This window comes from Lycorma delicatula, chromosome 5 (genome assembly GCF_047948215.1).
Source record: "Lycorma delicatula isolate Av1 chromosome 5, ASM4794821v1, whole genome shotgun sequence".
Taxonomy (NCBI): Eukaryota; Metazoa; Arthropoda; class Insecta; order Hemiptera; family Fulgoridae; genus Lycorma; species Lycorma delicatula.
The window spans coordinates 26,879,478-26,906,289 of NC_134459.1; the positions used below are offsets into that span (position 1 = coordinate 26,879,478).

Consider the following 26,812-nt stretch of genomic DNA (forward strand, 5'->3'; position numbering starts at 1 on the left):
TGTTCAAATTTGTTGATAAACGGCTGAAAGCTATTTATTGAACATTTTTGGCCAAGATTCCGGTATCTTTCTTTGAGTTTTTAATAATAGTTAGTAATAATTGAAATTAAAATTAATCATATTTAATTGAAGTAATAAAGAAGATAAAAATAAGCACAAAATCGTGAGGTTTCATAATTTTTTCTAACTACTTTAATTTCGGTCTTATCACAGTTGATATAAAATGATTTGAACAATTATCAACTAATTAATAATTAAATAACTCGCTTACCAACAATTCATTTATATATATACGTTCAAGCACTTTCAGAAGCGCTTTAACGGTGGAGACATTCATAATGTCAGGACGTCGACAAAACTTTAAACATATGACGACCACTATATACTACGTTACATAAGCAAATTTACATGACGAAGAAGTTTTAGTTTTATTATAACATAAATTGTTAAGTTCCTGATGATGGAATTTTATTCTGAACGCGCTTGGATGTATATATAAAAGAATTGTTGGTAAGTAGATTTTTTAATTATTAATTATATAATCATACCAATGGGCCATGTTTGATAAAATTATTAATTATAAACTACGAATGGGGTATAATTTTGTTCACAATAGACTTAACATTTTATCTATTTATAACATAAAATCAGTTAAGTAATATTTACTAGTTATTAATGGATTAAACAATTTTAATGGCCGCCATTTTGGAATCTTCAATTGTAAAATTAGAAACTTTATTTATTTTATAGATGTTTTTGTGTATACAACAAATTTCATTGAAGTATCTCAACCCGTTCTTAAAAATATATACTGTTATTGGAAAAACACAAAATGGGGGACAGTGGGAAAATAAGACGAGATAGGGCATTTGTCCAGGTGAACTTTTTTACTTATTTTGATGTCCTCAATCAGTTCCTTATTTTTAACTAACACATTCAGGGGGAATTCGGTATATATTCTGTTTTGAAAAATTAAGACTATTATCTATTATAACATTAGATTGTTTTGTCTACCCTCAATTATTTTTACGTCAATAACTGTTAACATGACTATATTGGTTTACTTGTTCAATACTTAGTTCTTTTGTCGACATTCTGTGGTTTATTGTCTCCTACTCCCGTAACCTTTTCCTTTGCATTCATTCATATACCATTTTCGACCAAACATCTTTCTTTTACCTTATTTTTTTTTTTATCTTTTTATTAATATTTAAATGTTATTTTTATCATTGTGGGAATAGTTTGTAATGTTATTGGAATCGTAAAATGTTTTAATTTTTTTTTCAATATTTTAATTTTAAATTTTGTTCTAAATAAATGGTTATTAGTATAGAAGCAGTTTTCAACTTTTATATAGTTAGTAGAATAAAGTGTTATGATATATTAGGGTAGCAATAAGTTAATTTTAGAAAATTATACCTTAGTAAATAATTGTATTTACTGCTAATTATGGAAAATGTTATTATTTTAACGAATCATCATCCTAAAAAATGTTCTAATTTTTACTTCATTTTTCTTTAAGAAAATAATTCCGGTAATGAGTATAATAATGTTTTTAAATTTATCACGAGAGAAAGGATTATGTTCTGTTTTAGTTAACTATATTTACAGATTTTTCTCTTTTACTAACTTTTCGAAGAAAAGTACATTATTACTTTGGGACGTTCGGTGGGAATGGGGATTGAAATTTAATTTTCTTTACATTTCAAGGTATGAGGAGTACGAAAATACCATTCTATTAAAATATTTAATGTCTCTCTCTCTCTCTCTATATATATATATATATATATATATATATATATACAAAATATGTGGTTCGAAAATCTCCAAATCTACTTGATCAATTTCAGTGAAATTTAGATATGCGGTAATAGGATATCTGAAGTTGTGCATGTGAAAATTAAAGAAAGATTGCTTGAGAAGTTCAGTTATGCTCAATTTAAGGTCGACAACAGAAAACATAACCTTAATTTGAGGTTTCTTTGACTTTGTGTTTTTTTCATATGAGCTTATGCAGTGAGTCACAGTGATAAGTGAGTTTAAACTTGATGCATGTGTGTAGGGTCGACTCGTTATTTTTAATTATTTTATCAAATTCGCAAACAATAATTTAATTTTTCTGTAAACAGAAAATATATTTTAATATTAAATTTAAATAAAAAAAGTATAACACCTCTTTTAGTTTTCTCATTTAATTTATGTTTTGCATATTATTTGCACCAAAAATTATAACAAATTTTTATACAAAATAAAACAATAAAACAAAAGGATTTTTTCTTTTTGTTTTTTGATCATATATGTTTAACTTTTCTTTTTGTTACCTGGTTTCCATGTCATGCAACAAAACCTTTTTACAGACTTTTTTATCTCACACACACGTTTCTTCTAATATGATTATAAAGAAAATCTACAATCTCTATATTACAAATATTAAAATAAAGTTTTTACAGATAAATTCCAATTTTTACGGTTGATTAACCAGACAAATATATTTTTTTAAACGTTTTTTTTGTAATGTAATGATATCGTTGATTTTAATTAGAAATCATGAAATATAATTATCTGCTCGTCTAAAACAAATAAAATTCAGTAAGACTGTTTATTCATTTTTAATTTTATTAGTGCCATAAATAATTCTTAACTTTAAACGTAGTAGAATATACATTTCTCGCTTTATATGCAAACAACAAAACGGTGTTTCAAATGATAATATTTGTCTATATACGGTACTGTAACTATCTGAAGTAATTAGTGTGTTAGAACCATGTTAAAGCAGCACATGATAAATATCTTATTCTAAATTATTTTCTGTTTGAATTTTAAATTGGTTAATTTTTTATCGCTGTTTTCCATATTTGTTAAAATTATAAATTTCTGAAACGAAGCAAGATATTTTCCATAACTCCAGTTTGTTAAATTTCGGTACTCTTTTATATATGTGTATTTTTCTGATTTTCCAACGATGAATTTTAAACTTTTATAAAAATTTCATTAAAATTTTTTGGAATTGTTAAAACATAGAAGTAGATCATTTCATCAGGAAGAAAAATAACTGTATAATTAGATTTTCATATAATTGGAAAAGTGGATCATTTTTTTGTTTTCTTTATTATGCAACTACGTTCCATTCCCTTTCGGTTTTTCCAATTAACTTGCAGATAAAAACCAGAATTGATCATCGCAAGCTCTCTAACTAATTTGGTAAGTTTAGCTTCGTCCCTGGGGCAGACATATACGACAAGGCACATATCAACAATGGCTCTACACTCCGGACACAAGCTTGAATTAATCAAACCAAATCTGGCCAACCTACCTCTAAACGCACCATGTACAGAATGAAACTGTGTAATATGCCGATCGGGAGAAATCCATCAAACCATCTGCATACTTCTCACATTAATGAAATATCATGCGTGTAACAGCCATCAGACGATTCAGTCCATCTGACCTGCCATAAACGAAAACCTTACTCATGTATTTCTTTTATGCACCAAGATGTAAGTTGGCCTATCTTCTTGGGATAATGCAATTGGCGCTCAGTCGGAAGGACTGGGCGCCAATTAATGGGCTTAATACCAAAAATAACAAAGACTGCATTTCAAAAGACAGTCCTGTAGGCACCAATCACAGTTAAAAATAGGAGGCGCTGGGCTCTCAACAAAATATTCCTGTAATATTTATACCTCATTCAATAATCCCAGAACAGGTGCAGCATACAGCATTGTAACTTCGCATACACCCTTATATAGAACACGTATGGTTCTGAAATTAAGCTCCTAATTTGGGTGAACTGCTCACCGAACACCGAAGAAAGCAAAACAAACCTTTTTAGCAGCCTATTGGAAGTAATCCTTGAATCAAAAATTCTCATCAGGGATAACACGTAGATAATTCTGCCAAAGGACATACCTAATTCGATGACCTGTCGTTGATCACGAAATCGTCGTTTAACAACTAGTCAGCTCTTAAACAACATCATCGTTGTTTTCTTTTGGCTAAACAACATCTTATGTTGCAAACTTCATAACTGGAGAATCTTGCAAGCCTGTGTTCGATCTAGTTCCCTGAATTTGATCTCATTTCTCGAATCTCATTTAACCAGGAAAAACCCATTATCCCCAAAAGCGATGATGCGGCATTCACTGGGTAACATCAATACCATCAAAAAACAACCCAGAACAAAGTTCCTAAAGCACTTCCCTGTAGACAAGTTTTAGAATGCGTCTTTCCTACTTCTAAGACGTCGTCTCGAATTGCGAAATAACTATGTAACACATTCAGTTCATTCTACGTAGAATCACGCATCTACCCTTGAATCTGTTGTATTATTTTTCTTTATCAAAAATTAACTTACGGCCTGTGTGATTTATTTTTATTTTGATTCCGAATAAATCTTAGTTATAATATTTCTTATGTTCATACATTTCAGTGTTAGAATCAAATTTAGTTCAAAATTATGAAAAATTGTTGTTATAATTATGAATATTTTTTAGGTAGTTTGTGAATTAAGGAAATCAGTTCGGTTAACTTTTCTTCAACTGGGAAAATAGTGTGGTTTTGAAGTTTGAATTTGAAATAAAGGTTCACACTTAATAAAAATTCTATTTTCAAGTAGTTTGTAAATGTATTTTTATTTATTAAAAACTTCCTACATATGAAACATTTTAATCGTAGGACTCCTCCAATATTTGACTATTAAGTTGAAATATAATGTTAATAAGTTATAATTATTAACGTTTAAGTATGTTTATAATAAATATACACAGTGTTAGTATTAATTAGTTAATATTATTGACTAGTTATTTAAGAATTCCCATAATGGGAACCGTTCAACAGTGAAACACTAAAAAATAAAACTGATCTGATGTTTTACCTTAAAACGACCTATATTCAACAACTACTTATGGTGTAATTTAGGCCGCTTTTGAAATTAGCTTAAAAAATATTAAAATGGCCACATTTTGGTTAGGGTCATCATAACCTGAATTTTTTATGTCAAAATTTGTCAGCTCACTTTAAAATATTGTCACATCCCTATTCCTTCCATTTAAAATTTTTGAGCTTGTTCTCCGTGAGGAGTAGGAGTGTGATAGTCTTATACCAAATAGTAGATCGTTTTGAGATAAAAGAATCTGTTAAATTTATTTTTTTTTAGTATTAAATTGTAGAGTAATTAGTTAAGAGGTACTATTTTTATCAAAGAAAAATAATTTAAGAATTCTCATGCATGATGCATTTTAAACTGATCTCTGGACCTCGTGAACAAACCTTACTTTTCCTTTGAAGCTTCTACCATCTCTCATTCATCATTTTTCTTAATTTTTTCTCCCGTTGTTTTTATTCCGATTTAACCTACTTTAAATTTTTTAAACTTATAAACTTTTCTCTTGAATATTTTTCTTCTCTCTTTTCTTTGAAACCATTTCCAGCTTTTAGAAAGGTTTTGCTTTTGAGATTATCAATGATTTGTTCCCAGACTTTTGAGTGATGAACAGAAGAAAAATCATGTGTCAATTTTCACGGAGTTGAAGGGTCGTCTTCATGCAGATCCGGACTTCATGGCCAAAATTGTAACTGAAGATGAAATCTGGGTCTATGGCCATGACCCTGAGACCAAAATGCAGAGTTCCCAATGGAAAACCAGTTCATCTCCTCACCCTAAAAAGACACGTCAGTCAGAATCCAACATCAAGGTCATGCTCGTTGTTTTATCGATAGTGAGGGCATAGTGAGCTCAGAGTTCGTTCTAAGGGGAACAACTGTAAACTCTGAATTTTATAAGGGTGTACTGCAACGTTTGCGAAACGACGTACGAATAAAGCGACCAGAAAAATGGACCGATGGCTTCCTTCTTCACCACGACAACGCGCCGTGTCACACCTCGCTTCTCATTCGCGAGTTTTTGGCCGAAATAAGTGTTCCTGTCTGTCCACATCCGCCATACTCACCGGATTTAGCACCATGCGAATTTTGGCTCTTCCCAACAATTAAAACTGTGCTTAAAGGAAAACGTTTTGACACCATTGCTGACATTGAGAGGGCCACGTCCGAGCAGCTGAAAGCCCTTCCGAAAGACGCCTTCCAGAAATGACTCCAGTCATGGACTCAACGTTGGGATAAGTGCATTGTTAGCCAAGGACAGTACTTTGAAGGAATCGAATTCTATGTAACCTTATTACTTTTTTTAATAAAAAATTATTCACCGTATATTTTGATCACACCTCGTATATATTCATTTTTTATGAAAAAGGTTTGTTTGTTATAGTATTGGATATGTTTTTCTACTATGAAATATGAGCGTTTATAATAATAACTTTCATGTCTCACTATAAACAACTAAGAATTTTAAATGAATTTTAATCATCCATTATAATCTTCTTTTTTTTAATAAAAAAAGTTAGCTGAAAACTTATTTTCAGTTTGTCTAGGAGTTAAACTGGATCGGGTCGGGATTATTATTTTTTTTATTCTGTTCGGAAAGACACACAGACACGTCACAAAGCATCGACAGTTCTTCAGATTGATTTTTCTGTGAGTAATAACCTCGGAAACTTCCTCAATTAAGTAATAAATGATGATTTTTTGATGAATTCTCTCAGAAGAGACTGAAGTTTGTGGTTGAATGACGACTAAAGACATATCTGTGGGTCTTTCAAAGCAGAATAAAAAAAGATCAGTCCGATCCGTCAAGCGGAACTTCTGGATGGACAATTAATTATTTATTTAATTCTCTTTTTTACATTAACTAGAATAAAGGATGTAGTCTTTATTTATAGCTTGAAGATAGTCTTTATTTTTAATAAAAATAGAAATCTAAATTTCATTTTACTTCTTATTATTTTACGGATTTTTTTATAAGCGATTTATTTGTGATTGTTGTACGTCAGTCTTTGTTACAGATTGTATCATTTTTCGTAGAATACGGTGAATTTAATATTGTTGAGCTAACGTATAAAGTACTCGTATAGAAAAGATATAATTTAGCTTTTATGTTTTGCTATTTCTAAGCTTAAGCTCAAGTTGATTCATCTCGTCTCTAATCCCTTAGGAAGAATATTGATAGATAGAAGAAGATAGGTCATAAAAGTAGAAGTAATGTTCACAAATATATATATATTTGAGAAAAAGGTATACCCTTTTTATTGAAAAATATAACTAGTACGCTTATTGTTTGAATTCATCAATTACATAAGTACCCTTAAAAAAATTTACGTTCATATATTTTGTCTTAAAAATTTTCTATTCTAAGCTACCACACAACGCTATTTGATTAATCAGCTATACTAAAATCCTTTATATATATGCAGGTATTTCTTTATAATCTTTTTTTTTTTCAATTTGGCCACTGTGGAAGGTGCTACAAATTTTATTTCGTTTTTTTGCTTTGTTTTTTCTTTTTCCAATATTCCTTCATCAATTTAGTGTATTTCATTCTTTCATACAACGACTGGATCTTAATTTATGGCATTTTTTATTTTGAGAAGAAAACCGTACAATTTATGAATATTTTTCTAAACATTTTCCTATAGTAGAGGTTTTCTAACTTTCCTTTTCAGAGATTTGTTTATTTTTCTCCCAAATCTTCCCTGACTTCTGAGAATTAAGTTCTGATAATATTTAGTTTAGTTTAGTTTAGTTATGATAATATTCAGTTTTTTGTTTTTAAAGTTTATAAATATCTTCTTTGATGATCTATTTTTCTCGTCTTGAAATTGATTCCCGTAAAACATTTTACGGGAATTTTTCCCACAAACCTAAGATTAATAGAAAATGTTGAAATGTACGAAAAATCTTAATAAGAACGAATGTTTTATGGAATCTTAAAATACTCTAAAAAATATCAATGAGATTTAAAAACTTTTTTTTAAATTAACGAAAAATTAATCAAATCAAGAACTAAATTTTAATTAATAATTTTTGAAGAACACGTATAATGAATGAATAGATACATAGAACTTACAAATTTAATTTTCCCATAAAAAGGATCCATTCAGTGAATTATATAAACTTGTAGAATGAATCATTCGACTACAGTTTGTAAACAAGCCAATTAAATATAATTATAGTAAAAGGAATAGATGACCTTCGTATAAATATGTACTTATTTTATAAATCTTATGCGCTTTCAGACTTTTTCTGACTGTTTTAGAATTTTTTTTTCTCTTTCTAATAAAAATAATATATTTCATTATTTAAAGCAAGCTCTTAGAAAAGCAACAGAACAAAAAAATATATATTTCTGGGAGCAGGAGAAAAAACAGGCCAACAAATATTTTGTAAAAATCACTGTTTTTGACGAAGCCCACTTTGTTTAAAAACGAAGAACGGGAAGATAAAACAAATTAAAACAGTTTAAGTACCTTGAAGAAACTATAGAATGGAACGACTAAAAAAATCCTTAAAAATTTGGGCAAACTAAATGGAATTAGCTTTTCATCTAAAACAAGGCATGCATAACAAAAAAATTATTCTCTAATAAACATAAATTAAGGCATTTGTATACAGTGATTCGTCCAGAAGTGTACGCTGTTGAATGTTCATCAATTAACACAGCTCTTTTATAAGAAATCAGAATAAAATAAAAATAAAAATTAAGGAAATTATTTCGTTCTATAAAGTCGACACTAAGTATGTAAACTACTAAACTGGAAATTGAAAAACATAAATAAATAATGAACGAAAATTGTTTTTGTAGGTCACTAAGGAAGAAAGATAATAGAACTCCCAAGTAAATCTTCCCTTTTTTAATAGAACGAAAACTTATAGCATATATATTGTAATAAAATTAAGAGAAACTTAAATACGTCAAGAATAGAAATTTCGGTTTTACAAAATCGGAAAATATTAATCACGAAAAACTTAAAAAGAATCTTGGAAAGGAGGATTTTCTAAAAACAAGATTCTCCAAAACAAAACGAGTAATAAAAAAAGAAGCCAGATAAAACGCAAGTATGAATAATTATGTTTAAAAATTTGAGTTAAATTTTAACATAGTTCTACTTGAATCAGGTAAAGTTATTTATACATTCATTAAAAGTACTACATTTATTTTGCCTTTCATTCCTTACATAGATACTGTGTTTTACAGTGCAGAAAACTACTTCTGGATTTTTTTTTAATAATAATTTTTGGCGGGAATAATTAGGTTAGATTTAAAACTTGTAAATCACTTTATAAATGTATAACCTGAAATTTTTAATTTTTATTTACTTGGAAATTTATTATGCTACGTATATTTGTTTTTTTAAGAAATAGATTTTTATAAATATTCGTCATTTTGTCATATTAAATTCCAAAATAATGTTTTTATTATTTTTAGAAAGTTTTTATTAGTTATTTAATGAGATGTGCGGGAATCAGCTGCTATCTAGCCCTGCATTATTTAGCCCGAATGGAAAAAATACCATATCTGACCGGGATTCGAAGCCAGGATCTCCGGGTGAAAGACGGAAACGCTACCATTCGCGCCACGGAGGTCGGCTAGGGAACTTTTATATGTAATTAGCTTTACTTATAAACGTAAATTATTAAATGTAATAATTATAAACGTGATTTTAGACAATAATATAGTGTATCCTCGTCATTAATAATGAAATGATTACGGGCTAAATTCTTTTTATATATAGAACTATAGATAAGTAACAGTAACAAATAATAATATAATGAAATATCTAAAATTTGTATGGTTTACCTAATAATTAAATATTTTATTTAATTATAAACATTTTTGTCAGGAGTTTCTAAATACTTAACTGAGTATTATGGAATAACAGAATGTTACACATACTTTGAACAGTTCTTGAAAAGGGAAGGTATGTAAGCATGTTTGCTATTTTTGCTTGATTGCATTCCACACATTTATCGGATTTTTTTTTTGCCACGTTATTTTTATTTACTTTTTTTATATGAATTTACATATTTTTGTAATCCTATAAATATTTTTTCTAGTGGATTGTTTACGTATTATTGTAATTAATCATTCCTTGAAATTGAAAATAACCAATGTTACATTTATTTGTTTTATGTTTCACTTTTTTTTAGAAATAAAAAAAATAACCGGAAAAATATGAAAAATCTTTTTTTTTACTTTCATGTCATAGAAATAAATACTGACACATAAGTTAAGATTTAATTTAATATATTTTATAATGCAAAGCTTGACATATACTAAAAAAAAGTAAAATAATTAATTAAAAATATTTATAGTCACACAGAAAAAATTAAAAATAAATTAATATTTTTATTAAAAAAAATTAATAATAAATAGATATTTTTAATGGGTTTTTTTATCTTTGTTTACCCTGCCCCCAACAGCCGACCCACAGTTAAGCATAACTACAGCTCCGGGGGGTGCCATCGCCTCAAATTACTTTGGCAAACTGAAGGTCCCACTAGGTAGCCGGGATCCGGTCTTTTGATTATTCGCCATGCCTCAAATGAAGGGAACCCCGAAAGGATCCCCCCATCGGGACTTCGGTCTTTACGCCTTCTCTTTAGTGAAGAACCCCAGAGGAGTCCCCAACCGGGACTACGGTTTTACATTCCCCCCGCCTTGCCACTAATGGGGAACCCCCGAAGGGATCCCCCACCGGAACTACGGTGTGATTTATCCCTCATGGCTCCGCCAGAAGTCCCCGTCCACTCATCAGCGATGAGACGCCGGAGCGTCCTCCTGGCCGAGGCTTTCTCGCGTCGGAGCCACCATAATTCTACGCTCCATAGTGAGTACAACTCACTTCCGGTGTACATTTCTGCAATCTCTGTCCCCCAAAGCGTGGCCAGAGGTTTTGCAGGAAGTGCAGCGAGCTTCCTTATGGCAATTCATTCTGACATGGTCAACATTCCCGCAGTTAAAACATTGGCCGGTCCTGTCAGGAACACTACACAGCTTCGCCCTGTGCCCCGTTTCCCAACAACGGAAGCACCGCTCTTCCAGCAACCGTCGCATTACTCCGCAGGACACTCATCTAATCTGTACCCGGCTGTCATGCAGCAATCTATCTCCCAAGATGGGCCCCGTAGGCAGGTCTCACTGAACGTACAATATCACCGGTAATACGACGAAGATCTTTCATGAACTCTTCTTTAATTAGGACATGGATCCGCCTACCTCCCAACACCGTCGTAACACTATCTATCTTCTCTGCAATCTCTATATGGAGCCGCTCAGCATCGTACCTCTTGACCCGTACTCGAAGGAAAAGGTCTTTCCGCTGATCCTGACGGACCGAGGGAACACCAGACTCGCTCGACGATACGTTGTCCTTCATTGTTCGCAGGAGGTCCCCATAGTACCTACTCGCCGCTTTCACGACAACGGTCGCTGTAGGCGGTCCCTACAGCGACCAAAATATTATACATAGGCCTTTCTATATATAAAAATATAAGGAAACCCTGTTTTAATTTAGTGGTATTTTCATACTCCTCATACCTCAAGATCTTCAGAACATCAGATTTTTTATAAATATATTGTAAATTTGTTAATGTAAAGGTACGATTTGCTTTCACGGTTATATTGTATAGAAATACAGAATATCATACTCTGTATGTAAGGAAAATATGCTTAAAACTTTTTTTCGATTTTGACGTTCCATAAACCGTTTATGTATTTGGGAAGTTTTATTCAAAAGTAGATTATTATAAACCTAATCCTTTTTCTTTGTTTAGTCAGTAATTATTTTTTTTTTATATTATCAGATTGGATTAAGAAATTTCATACAATGGCTTCTGAATATTGGCCATAACTTTTATTCCATTTTAGTTAAAGATGGTCAAGGTCACCAAGGAAGTTTTGTATGTTAACATTTATCTGAAAGAGTAGAATAATCATTTTACACAAATCTTTGCTTTCATATTTACATACACTAATGTTCCATTTAATTTTTCTTCTGATTTATCGACGGAAAAAATCTCGAAGGCCAGAGTTGCATAACAACTCTGGCCAAGCTGAGAATATTAGGCAGCTCTTTGCCGACTATTTACATAGTATAAAAATTAATATTTTAAACTCAATTAAATAAAAATTCTTATATAAACCTCCAACCCAACAACAGCAACTTAAACTATCATTACCATAAAAAAATGAAATATTAAAGGAGATTTATTATCAACCAGAAAAAGTCAAATAAACAATTTTTACGAATTTAGAATAATTTAGTTTTATGTATATGTAAAACAGATAAGTTTAAGCTTGCTGAATTAGTTAAGGAGAAATACTTTACACTGATGAAAGAAGCCACTTCTATTGATTTACATGTAAGGAATTACAAAATTTAAACAACCGTGAAAATAGATGACCAATTCGATGGGTTTTAGAAATATCTCACCTTTACTAGAGTTCTATTTTGATGAATATCATTTAAAGAGAATGTAGTTACCGATTATATGATGACACGATGTGGATAATAGACCCAACCAATAGTAGGTACTGTAATCGGTTTGTAATTAAGATTAATTGAACATTTTTTTTTTTTAATTGGTTAGAGAGATCCTTTATTTAGAAGCGGCTTGTATTTAATGAAAATTTACCAATTAAGCGTGTTTGTGCGTATGTGTTTGGTTTTAATATATAACACCATCAGAGATTCAAATCGAAATAATTTCGCTAAATTATTTTGAGAATAATTCATAAAAATAACCTTCATAAAATAAAATTGTTATTTTTATAAAATTTCTCGTTTAAAATTATGAATAATTTTTTCTCAGAATCGTGCGATATCAGAGTCAACGAAATTTTTAATCGTTATCATGCGGATGGGAATAAAGCTTTAATTATTTTAGTTCCATTTTTTTCCATATAGTTGAATGTGTATATTACTGACCTTTGACAATTATAAATATGATTTTATTTGTCACAGAGTACTTTAGCAGAAGATTAAGTATAAGGTTTTTCTTCTCATAAGAAAATAAGTAAGAATAAAACTGCAATAATTTGTAATTTTTTTTTGGTGGAATGGTTAAATTTTGTACATAAAGGAGTTTAGTATAGAGATGTACTTATATTGAAATTGATATTGAGTACTATCATTTTTTGGAAAATTTTTGTTGTACAATAGAATTTTATACGTGCAAAATCATATTCGATTTGCTTTACAAATTTTTTGGTATCCATCAATGAGTAAATATTACCGATACTTCAAAAGACATTTTGAAGTGAAAGATATTTTGAATTGGCTTGTCATCACAGCGAAACAGTTGACTGATTCCAATTTGTATTGATTGATATCGATTCCAGTTTATATGATTGGTTGATTTATTCCACATTCCAGAAATCTTCAAATATCTAAGTCAGCTTCCTTAATTCAAGGCCCATGAATAACAGTACATAAACAATGAATATTGTTTATATACTGTGTGTAGTGTTAGCTTGTAACATTCATAGATCTTTAGGTCAGGATGTGTTAATTAGAACCCAAATAGCAAAATGGTGATAGAGAACAAGACAGCCGATCATCATAATACCAAAATCATCATGACATGCTGCCGAAAATCATCGGAATGGATCGAGGAGCCGTTAGCATTATAATGTAATAATATTTAATATAACAATATTTTAATTAAAATATGATAGGTTTTGGGCTGAACCTCAAACTATCAACCTCCTGTATGTTGGAGATTTGAGCCAATCTGAGGAACTGCATAGGTATGCATTAAATTACCCGATATTGAGTTTTAAGCAGTCGTGATTCATGTTTGGCCATCTTACGTAGTAAGTTATTATTAACTAACATACAATAAAGAATATTTTAAATATTTTCTTGTGTGTGTGCTCACGCGCTTCACACGCACAAACACACACACATGCGTGCACGTGAGCTTGCATGTGTAAAAATGAAAAAAATAAAAAGCGTGTATATGTGTAGGAGGGAAAGGCAGAGAGAGAATTGGGATGTGGACTTTTATCGGAATAATTTTGAGAATTTTTTAATATAAAAGAAAGAACCAATACAACACAGATTAATATTTCTAGAGAAAGGCATCGATGTAGGATATTATTATCGAATTCCTTGACAGTAGGCCCACCCGATTTTTGTAGGTAGACTTCTCTCTTTCAAACATCTGCATGTATTAGCCTAACCAGTGTTTCTTATCTAGTTTACAGATTAGTTACAGGGTTTCTGTTTTTTTGTTTAGAACATGTTTCTTTAAATTATTATTTCATTTTAAATTATTATTATCATTTTTTTTTTTGTTTTTGTATTTACATAATCTCTGAATTAAGATCAATTTCTCTTATATTTGTATACGCGCAAACAAAATATGTGCGAAATTGTCATTCGATGCAATTTTCCCGTAAATACAATAAAATTCAGTAAGTATGAATACTCTAGAGTAAACAAGTGAGTTTAATACATTACCCTCTGGAAATTTCTTTAGCTATTACGTACGTAATTGCGTCGAGAAGTAAAAATAGATTGTAATTATCATCTATAATACAAGAGATTCAAAAAATTCATTCTGCCACTTCAGTATCGATTGTAGGAAATTTTTATCGGTATAATTACAAAGTGGAATCAGTCAACTGTTCCGATGTTTTTGATGAATCTTTAAAAAATTTTAAGAAGCAAAGCCTAAACTTTCTGATCTCCATCAATATGTTCATAAATATATGCTCAAATAATTTTCATTTCGGCTCAGAATTGTGAATTATTTTGTATTTATTTTTTTATAATTAGTAATTTCATATATTTATCTTAAGATTACTGTTTCATTTTTTTTTATATTTTAAATAACTATTATGGAAATTAATCGTATCTATCTTTATTTTATAACAAATGGACCCGGCAGTGCTTCGCTATTGCTAAATTTGAGTGTTTGAATTAATAATAAATTTTGTGTTATATTTGACAAATTATATTACGAAAATAATAAAATGTACAATATCAATTAAATATTAATTGAATTTCGGTTAAATAAAACAAAATCATCATAAAAAGAAACGTAGGTCTATAAACGAATAAATTAGAACGTCTTTAAATAAATACGTATAAATAAATAACCTAAAACTTCTTTTACTAAATCTAATGATATTAAATTCTATATATCGAGAGATATCATCTATATCGATTGTCATTGTTTATATCAATCGTTGTCTACATCAATATCGACTTCCTCAGACAGTTATTATGTGATTAAATATTATGAAACTAGTCACATATAAACACTCCCGGGACAAATAATAATAAATTGTGAAATTTTCAACAAAATTGGTTCAGTAGTTTTTGAATTATGAGGGAAAAAAAGACGAAGATTGTCTTTTATTTTTATATTTTAATTGTGTATTTTATGATGCTGCTTTGATAAAATCTTAGCACAGTTTCACATAATTCATCCATGCAAATAGTAGGGCAGTTTCATTTTTGACGTAAAGTAGCACATCTATCCATTCTTGACGAGATCTATGTGATGAATGTTATGCAAAGGTCATAATAAAAAAGTTATATATGTATTTTTTTACTTATTTTGTTTACAGAGAAGGGCAGTGTGAAAGCCACTTTCGATACCGTTCACCTACTGTTAATTTTGATCTTTATGAAGCAGAATTGGATATGAGAAGAGAAAAAAGGACGCAGAAATATCTTATTTCTATGGTGACAATATTTGCAATCTGTTTGTGCCCTCTCACAGTTCTAAGGTACCTAAGGTATTGTTCGATGTTTAATTTTTTTTTTAAATATAGTTCAAAATTTATTTTATCTTCATAACACTAATTTTTTAACAATATTTGTAAATGTTTATGATTTTCATTCTGTTTTAGTATATTGTTAAACATATTGCATGCTAGAGGAAGGTAATTTATAACAGTTATTATAGTGTATCATGCATAACGATAACAATCTAGAAAACATGTAAGTTTTGCTTTTCGAGACATTAAGAGACAGATTTTACTGGTAGACATTATGATAGTGTAGAACACATATAATCATTTCAAATATCGTACGTGCCAAAATCTTGCCAAATAAATATATAATTCCCAGTAGTATTACTACAATATTACAAAATGCAAGTATTTATACAATATAGTAGAATATAAGATGACAACAGAAAGTATTCAGTGTTTCAATACCTAACTCTATTATAGTTAATATATATAAAATGGAATGATTTTTATTAAACTTAATTTTAAATGACATGATAACAAAATGTTAATTAAACTTAATTAAGAAAAAAAAAAGGGAAAAACATTAATAAAGTGGAGATCTGGATGAAATAAAAAAAATCATGTTACAGGCAGTTTTTTTCAAATTCTTCTTTTTCAAGGATTTAACTGTTCAGCTTATTCAACACTCATTTAGTCCTTGATTTATTACTATGTCTTTCCTTAAGGAAATTCTGAAATGTCACATCGGAATCCGTTCTATTATTGTTATTATTACCCCAACTATAAGTATTCTTTGTATTTGTATAATTGTATATTAACTTTGAAAATATCAGATTCCTTCTTTGTTTGTTATTTTATCTAATTTTTTTTAACCTTCTTATAACTCTAAAATTTCATCTCCGATGTCTCTATCTTTCGATGAGCGAATCCAAGACACACTTCCATATAATAGTTAAGCACCTTAAATATTCAACAAAACTTTGTCCTTTTACTCAGGATAATTTTTTTTCTCTTTTAAAAATGAACAGTAATACAGATAAACTGTTGTAGATTTATAACTTTATTTAAATAATAATGTCACTTTACCGTATTAATTATGATATTCAATCATTGTAAATTTGCTATTCCTTCTTTTAATTAGCATTAAATTTTCTTATGGACCGTTGAAATTAATTTGCAATGATCTTCACTTTTAAAAGTCGATGTTTAAATTTTTGTATAAATGTTTTCACGGTATATTCTAATAAGAATCTAAAATTTCCTTTCGGCACGCCGAAAAGCGGTAGTAAAATTCATCGGAGCAAAATAGTGATAGGCGAACTCGAACTCGGATTGTACGAGCTCGAATCAAACATTACTTTCCTCATTAGACTACAAGCTAAACTTATCAAGACTTCCTTATGATTCCTGTGCATGTTAAGGACGCTATGATTTTTTTTTGTCTTGATAAATGATACCCATTTTTCCAACCCTTGACTCTTATCCAAAGAACAGTAGGAACTTTAAACGAATTCGATATTTTATTTAATAGAAAGATATAACGATATTTTTTTTTTTACTATTTTTTTTTCTTGGTTTTTGTCATCCCTTTCCGTAAGGGTTGATCATATCAAAAATTGTTTCATATAAAAGTGTTAGGTAATGTTTAGAGGATTAACGAACATTAAACCGATTCGATCCTCTGCCTATTAAGGGAGGTATGATTTTTTGTCTTCGAAATCCCATTTTTCCCAGCCTCTGAGTCAATGGTTGGAGATATCAGAAAACTTTACTTACATAAGTTTTAAGCCGTTTTTCAAAGAATGGTAGGAACTTTAAACGAGTTCAATATTTTACTTAATAAGAAAGTTATAGCGATATTTTTTTTTTCGTAAAAGCCCCCTCATTTCCATTCCCATGGTCCAATTTAACAAACATGGTGGCCTTCAACGAACTAGACCGAGATTTTTGGACGAGTTATTTTTAACAAACAATTTGAAAGTGATTGGGGCAATATTGTGACAGTTATCGTGTCCACAAGAAAGTGAAATATTTATATATATATATATATGTATATATAAACTTTTGAACTTCCGGTGGTTTTCGGGTCTGGGGGATGTGAAACGCGAAGATATGTCGAAATTTTCCGGAAGTCGAATCATGATACCCACTACAATAAGAAGCTTTCTTATGAAATCTACCTATTAAAACTATTGATCATTGTCGTATGTAATTAATCTTCTTTAGTAATATTTTTATCAAAACATGAAATAAAATACCATATTCTGAGTGTTCTCCATAGCATCCAGTATTCTGTAGTTTCCAGAATTAAAAGTTGTAAATTTCAATTTTACATGCCCATAGGATATTCTCAATACAAATTTTAAAAGGTATCAGAGAAATACAGCAACTTATATGTATTTCTCTGTCTCCGTAGTGGAAAATACTTTTACTTTTGCACAGTAAAACAAACGGATGTCTCTTACATAATGTTTTTCTACATTGATAAGGTTTTTGGGAAAAACTTATATTAGTTGTAACTTTTTAATTTTTTAATTTTATTACTTGACTGGCATTATTTTTCTTTCCTATAATTAATTTTGTTGTAATAATAAATTTGTTAAAACCTTGTTGTTGAAAATTTATCAATTTTACCTTTATGATTTTGAACATTTGCTAAGTAAAATTTATTTTTTTATTCATTCTCTGTGAATGAACGTAAAAAAAAAATTAACCATTATTAGATGTTGGAGAGAAGATTTAATTCGAGCGGGTATGACGATGCTAGTGGCGACAATCGGCACTAGTTATACTAATGTAATTTCACAACTTACATCGAACAAATTTCGCTTATGTCGTTGGCAGACTGGTGAATCCACGAGGCTTAACGCACCATATACTGAGTCAACCGGGCGATCTAGTTCGAGACCTAGCCAGATCGAGTTTTTAAATTTTTACGCTTTAAATATTATTCGTTTATTTAAATCTACTGCTCACCTATGACGTCATAACATAGGAGACTATTACAAGGTATTTTTTTTTACAAATATTGTTACTTTTTAATCGTTAACAAATATGCCTAAGAAAAGTATGACCTTAACTAGACGAAATTTCGAGATACTAAGGGTGACCTTGCTCTATAGCCTCAGTCCCTTGACCTTTTAAGCTGAAAATTTAATGGCATGAAGCCCCATATATAGAAGTAATCTGACCAAGTTTAGTCAAAATCGCTCCTGTATTTCTGGAGATATAAGGTGATTAGAGGCTAACACCGCACACGTACATACGAATATTAACATCGAGAAAATTTCCATCCGATTGTTTGAGTTCCTTAGTTGTCAAAACGTCAAGATCCGGTGAAAACCGCAAATTCCTAAATTGGACCGATTACAATTATAATTACAATATTATAATACGTAAAAGATTTATTCAGTTGAAACATTCTGTTTTGAAGAAATTAAATTATTGATGCATTTTTAATAATATTGTATTTAATATCTGACACTTAATAAGATATGATGTTATACAGTAATAATTTATAAAATTTACTTTCCACTTAGAAAGCCGAGTCAACTATAAATAAACTATTACGTTATATTTACTGTAAAACCTTACTTCTCGTACATTGCATTTATTTCTCCCACATTACACAATTTGTAATAAGAAAATTTGTAATAAAGAAAACTGACTTTAAAAAATACTTTTGTTAATTTTTTATAGTTTTTTATAAGTAGAATAATAAATATTAAAACAATACTTATTCCTTATTTTTTTTTCTTTTTATATAATAATTATATAAATTGGAGTACATTTTTTTACATAAAATTATTATTATTTTTACAGAACTCAAATAACACAGTTATTTCAACAAATAGGTCCACCTGAAATGGAAAACTGTGTTAATAGAAATATATGTGTTGTACTTTAAAAATGTCACTTCATAAAATGTAATTAAGGTGTAATCCAATTTTTTCAACGTAAAAATAAATGATATTCAGAGCTTGTGCTATATATCTGTTTTACGAAATGCAGCAAAATGATTAATATACATTTGTATGTCCGCTACGTACAGACTGAATAAAAACACAAAAAGCAACAAAAATACCATTCACCGACATTGATGATTGATGGAAACTTTCCGTTGTATTGCAAAAAAAAATAAATATAAAAATATTATATCTTAGCAGTTGTGTAGAAAAAAGTAATTTTACTGCTATAAAACATCCAAATTTATATTATTTAATATAAATGAATATTAAAAATTAGTACATATTTTATATATTACTAGAGATATTAAAGAACACAACATTCTTACTTCCTTGTATGAAGTAAAGGAAGTATTCTGATCGCGAAAATATCGGTTTTGAGATTTCAACGGTAATATCCATTTTGACCATCCCTGAATCCATTTTGACTAGTTTCTGCGTGACGTCGTACGTACGTTGGTATCTCGCAAACTCGAAAACGATTAGCCGTAGACTATTGAAATTTTCGCTTAGGACTGTTATAACATCTATTTGTGCACCTCCCATTTTGATTGCAATTGAATTTTTGACTTGGCCAAAAATGTCCAATAACGCCCAAAATCAAAAAATTTAGATTTTGGATTTTTTTTATTATTAAACTCTCATTGATAGCTTTTCAACGATATATCATAAGTTTTCATTGGTTTCAGAGTTATAGCCAAATAAAAATTTAATTAATGAAATATCTGTATCTTACAAAGGGAAAGCACATCGGTTTGAATTCGACTTCATTTCCTGTTTTTTTAACTTAAATATATTGATTTATTAATAATTATTAACTTGTGATTGTAAAAAAGTTTTCAATAAATAAAAAAATATATAAAAGATCTGAAGTTATTAATAAAATAAGGTTTTAATAAAATGTTATGTTTTTAAAAATGTGTTTATGTAATTTAATAATCGTACAAGGAAGTCATCAGATTTTTTTTATATTTTCAATTAGCGCATGAAAACAACATAATCAGATTAATGACTATGAATTCGAGCCATTTTTCTAATTAATAACCGTTTTAACAACTCTTTTTACCTATCTGGTTTGATTTTGATGTTTTTTTTTTTAAATTGTAATTTATTATCTTGTTTCTTATATGTTGCTATTTATTTTTTTTATCGCATTTTTTATGAAATTTAGTTTTTTCTTAGTAATTTTTTTTTAATCAATTAATGTTTTATTTATTTTTTTTTTATTTAATTATTTAAAAAAAAATTAATTAATGATTTGCATACTTCAATTTTTTATAACTCTATATTTAAGATATTTCCTATCAGAACCGGTTAATTGATAAAAAAAATTACTATATAAAGAATCTATTTATTTTTATTTTTTAATTACTTATACTTGGTGTGTAATATTTATGAAAAAGGGGAATTTCCGTCAGACTTAAAAAAATGTGTTATAGTCATGATACCAAAGAAAGCAGGGGCAGATAAATGTGAAGAATACAGAACAATTAGTTTAACTAGTCATGCATCAAAAATCTTAACTAGAATTCTATACAGAAGAATTGAGAGGAAAGTGGAAGAAGTGTTAGGAGAAGACCAATTTGGTTTCAGGAAATGTATAGGGACAAGGGAAGCAATTTTAAGTCTCAGATTAATAGTAGAAGGAAGATTAAAGAAAAACAAACCAACATACTTGGCGTTTATAGACCTAGAAAAGGCATTCGATAAACTGCCTTAAAACTGGAATAAAATGTTCAGCATTTTAAAAAAATTAGGGTTCAAATACAGAGATAGAAGAACAATTGCTAACATGTACAGGAACCAAACAGCAACAGTAATAATTGAAGAACATAAGAAAGAAGCCGTAATAAGAAAGGGAGTCCGACAAGGATGCTCCCTATCTCCGTTACTTTTTAATGTTTACATGGAACTAGCAGTTAATGATGTTAAAGAACAATTTAGATTCGGAGTAACAGTACAAGGTGAAAAGATAAAGATGCTACGATTTGCTGATGATATAGTAATTCTAGCCGAGAGTAAAAAGGATTTAGAAGAAACAATGAACTGCACAGATGAAGTCCTACGCAAGAACTATCGCATGAAAATAAACAAGAAGAAAACAAAAGTAATGAAATGTAGTAGAAATAACAAAGATGGACCACTGAATGTTAAAATAGGAGGAGAAATGATTATGGAGGTAGAAGAATTTTGTTATTTGGGAAGTAGAATTACTAAAGATGGACGAAGCCGGAGCGATATAAAATGCCGAATAGCACAAGCGAAACGAGTCTTCAGTAAGAAATATAATTTGTTTACATCAAAAATTAATTTAAATGTCAGGAAAAGATTTTTGAAAGTGTATGTTTGGAGTGTATATGGAAGTGAAACTTGGACAATCGGAGTATCTGAGAAGAAAAGATTAGAAGCTTTTGAAATGTGGTGCTATAGGAGAATGTTAAAAATCAGATGGGTGGATAAAGTGACAAATGAAGAGGTATTGCGGCAAATAGATGAAGAAAGAAGCATTTGGAAAAATATAGTTAAAAGAAGAGACAGACTTATAGGCCACATAATAAGGCATCCTGGAATAGTCGCTTTAATATTGGAAGGACAGGTAGAAGGAAAAAATTGTGTAGGCAGGCCACGTTTGGAATATGTAAAACAAATTGTTAGGGATGTAGGATGTAGAGGGTATACTGAAATGAAACGACTAGCACTATATAGGGAATCTTTGAGAGCTGCATCAAACCAGTCAAATGACTGAAGACAAAAAAAAAAAAATTACTTATTAAATAGTAATTTTTCATGGTTTTTTTTTATTTTTTTACTGGTTAAGTATCTGAATAAATTAATTTCTGAAAACCATTACAATTCAATTAATATTATTAAACTCCCGATTTTCTTTATGTTATATAAATCCATATTTTCGTTTTTAAATTAAAATTTTCTCCCACTTTATCCGCAGTTGATTGTAAATATTTAAGCATGGATGTAAAAAACATTTCCTTTAAAATTGATTATCAAAATTATGTGTGTTTGATAATAGAAATTATGTGAAAATGGCTCACTCAATTTTTGTAATTATCCTAACATTATAATGCTTATAATATTAGGATGATGAAAAAAAAGTGAAAATTTTTCAGAAAAATTATTTTATAATTTTCAACGATTAGAAGTTACATTTATATTGGTCAAGCACTTACAACACAAATTGAAATGATTAAGAAGAGCTGTTTATGAAACCTATTATTCATAACAATTATTTTAATAAAACTCTTAACGAATTTTAACAATAAATTTGTTTCAATAACAGAAATATTTATACATTTTATTTATAAATGTTTGTTTTAATTAGATAATAATAAACTGGGTAACATAATTAAAATCAATCGATCACATTTAAATTATAAATCATTTATTTCTATTGATACACAATAATATATTATATAAATCACGTCAGAAATAGATGGATGTTACTCCACGGATACAAAAAGGAACGTTTACTTGGATGAATTGATGGAAAAAAAAATTAAAATGTGGATTTCAAAATTCTCAACTTCTGTCTTAAAAGTATTAGTTATTGCTGGTTACACGTCCTTCGTATGAGTAAAAATGCATTTTGCCCGATTTTTAGTGTTACCCGACAAACAAGAACTTGAACGTGAGATTATGTAAATGATTATAAATGTGTTTGATTGATTTTAATTAAAATCATTTTCATTTCAGAAATGAAAGTCTATCCACGCGATCATCAGTATTAACTAAAAATTAATTTTTACGTTAGATTATAAGAATAATTTTAATCCCACTCAAACTTCTTATTAAATTCTAATTATAAAAAATTCGCGTGGCAGTAACCTGTTGTTACCTATATAAGTATGAATAATAGCTTAAAGATAAAAGTTAATTGAAGAACTAAGTCGATTATTCATCATTACGAGTGCTGTACGATGAATTCTTCTGCAGTTTTACTGAAAAAACTCAAATAAAAATTTAATATTTATTATATCATTTTTATTAGAAAGTTTCTTTCTAAAAGCTGCAAAAACTTTTTAAATAATCCTTCAATGTTAAAATGAATAATTACTTCAGTAAACTATACAAAAGCTGACTTTTTTTTTTAATCTGATTATATTTAATTCCTTAAAAATTGTAATTATACTTTTATAAGAAACTTTTCAAATTTACTATTATTTTGCTCATTCTTGTTAAAAGAACGTTTTTAAAAAATTATTTAAAAATAATTTAAATAAAAGTTCAAAATTACTTGGAGATAAATGTTGTTGACGTGAAACGTCTTTAAAATCACCGAAACATACGGATACCAGAACAGAAATTTGTAGCGTAACGAAAAGGTCTATTTCGTCCTGCCTTAATAACTGTCTATTACTCTCAGAGACGTAAATGCGTTAATGCGGTGTCATTTTATAACTTTATGATCAGCTCGCCGATACGACTTTGAGTTTGCTTCAATGTAGAGATTATTGGGGGGGGGGGGATGGAGGGCAGAGAAGATCGGCCAAAACTGGCGCTCTTGCTCATTTCCATTCAATGTAGCTCACAACTTTGACGTGGTGCGCTACCACGTCCAAGTTGTGACAAACACACGAATCATCGCGCTGATGATTTGTGTGTTTGTGTTTAGGGTTTAGAGACAGATTGCTTTAAGTAATAATAAGTGTATTTTCTGCAATATTTATGTTGTTTATAATCGTATCGTATAAATACTCACATCTAATGGTAACTGCAACCCATCGGGCCAACTGCACAGGCTGCTGCGAAGAAACTTAAACCTCACATTATCCATTAAAGGTTCTGATTTATAAAACAGTCCTAGGACCAATCTGGATTTATAATTGCAGTTGTGGAGGAAAACAAGTAATAAACGTAGATGTCACACAACGCTTCCGACATAAGGTAATGAGAACAACTGCAGAGACGCCTTGATTCACACGGATTAATGAAAATCACGAATAACAGGAGTTTCCAGTTTTCTGGAGCGAGTATAATGTTAAATACTTGCAACGTGGAGAAGAAAATCACGTCAACCATCCTGCAATCAATCTGCTTGATATCATCGGGGACATGCGAATGTCGAAATGTCTTCATGAATTGACTTTAAGCCTACTGAATGACAGTTTGCAGTTATTATGGGCAATGCGATGTTATTTTTATTATTATTTTTTTGTTTATAGTTACCAGTTTCATTGTTCTTGTCAATTCTGCATGATTATGTGTCTATCAACTCGTTATCGCTTGATTATTTGTTTTCATTGAATATTTAATTGTTTATTGTTTTTTGATTTTTTTTAATTGACTGTGAACCAAAGGCTTCACTTAGCAAAGATATATTGAACTAATGAACTTTAAGAACATTGCTTACTGATAATTTTTGTTATGGATTGACTTATTGTGGGTGTTTCTTAAGGAACCCGCCGGATCATGCACTTATTTAAAATTCCAAAATTAATAATAATTATTTAAAAAAATATATATATATAATAATAATAATAATAATATCTTATGCATCTTATGCTTTTATCAATCTATAAAGTAATATAGATAAAACAACTTCTCGCAACCGTACAACAGGAGACTCCGTATTACGCGCCAAGAACCTGGATATAATCATTACATGAACTGCACCCATTACACTTTACTCATTACACTGTACCTTAGATTAGCACATTTTGTAACAAACGACTTACGCACCGTTTACTCGAGTTAAATAAATAATGTAGGTAATATTGTAATAATACGAAAACATTAATTAAAAAATGAATGTAAATTTGTTCACTACTCAACGAATATAAATTATAAATTAAAATGATAAAATTTTAATTATAAAAATTTAAGAATCAAATTATAATGAAACCTTTAAAATTATTGTTTATTAAAATATCCCAGACATTCACATAATGCATTCTGTTCATTTCCTGATAATTACTTATTTTGTTTTTTTAAGAATTCATTTCGATATCTGGTTATAGGATAATTAACACTAACAGGATCAATAATATGTTTCAATTTGATATAAGTATTTGTTTGAAATTCTAAAAGAATATTTTCAAAATTATTAAAACATTGGTGGGTTTTATAAAATCTTCCACTAAATCATATGTGAAAGGGATTTGTAGCAGTTCCTTGCTATTTCGAAAGTAGCTGAGAAACCGACTTTTATCGTTGGTGGAAACAGTGAATTTTCCGATATATATATATATATATAAAACAAACAAAATATAAATATGTTTGAGGTAAAAACTAATTAATGATCGACGGTAGTCTTGGTAAGCTATTCTTGTTGTTCTTTATAGATGCACTTAGCAGGAGATAAAAGGAGATTAAGTAAGTGTACAGTTCATGAACGCCTCGCAGAACAAAATACTGTACACTTTGTCGTAAAACGCGATTCACAGGTGACATGCACTTCCTTGTAAGCTCTGAATGGTATTTCAGGCTCTTTGCTCGTGTGCTTTGAAAGTTATCGTACTCTCTTCAGTCCTTAGCCCTTTTCAGTACTTATACCCCTAAGTCTAGGGGATATCTTAATGTAACATCATCTGACCAATCCCTATGTTTATTCAAGCTTGATTTGGTTTCAAAATAACAGGTATCGACTCAAATATTATTTAATTTTTCAAGAATCTATTTGATTTCGAACTGTCTATTGCATTATAAAAAATATTTTTCACTTTGTTGATTTTTTTCTTTTGACATTTATTTGTCTGTTTACATTCTCCCTTCATTCTCTTTCTCTCCTTTCCACTATCAAGCTTTCCATTTCTAGAATCTTTTATAAACTTCAAAAAATGTATTATCTTTTACCTTAAATTTCTTGAATTTCCTTTCCAGAACCAAGCAATGAATATTACAAAAAAAATCTTCATTTATATAAATATAATTTTTAGTTTAAAAATTTTTCACTTTCATTTAATAAAAACTAATCAGAGGAACCCTCTACAAAAAAAAAAAAAAAAAAAATTAATAAATACTCATCGGCGTTGCTAAGTTTGGTAAAGAATCACATTGGAGAGAAAGTAAAAAATAAAAGAATAAATAATAAAATAATAAATTTTAAAGTCCGTAGTATTTTTCCTAATGGAATAAATTAATAAAAAAAGAAGAGTTTTCATACTATATTTTTAATTATAAACTTATTATTTCACAATAATACCATCATAACAACCATCTACTCATTTCATAGGTCAACATTCATTAAATTTAGTTAATTTATTACATTAACTGCCATATTTCAATTTCTAAT

The 26,812-nt window shown here is 29.2% G+C and overlaps 1 protein-coding gene across 1 annotated transcript in view; it reads left to right on the top strand.

Moving 5' to 3' along the window:
• The window catches only part of LOC142324775 (prolactin-releasing peptide receptor-like), a 414,884-nt gene that overhangs the window by 358,570 nt on the left and 29,502 nt on the right, over positions 1 to 26,812 (top strand). Inside the window, exon 4 of the mRNA XM_075365750.1 lies at positions 15,473 to 15,634. Coding sequence (XP_075221865.1) covers positions 15,473 to 15,634 — 162 coding nt within the window. The remainder of the gene's footprint in view (positions 1 to 15,472; positions 15,635 to 26,812) is intronic.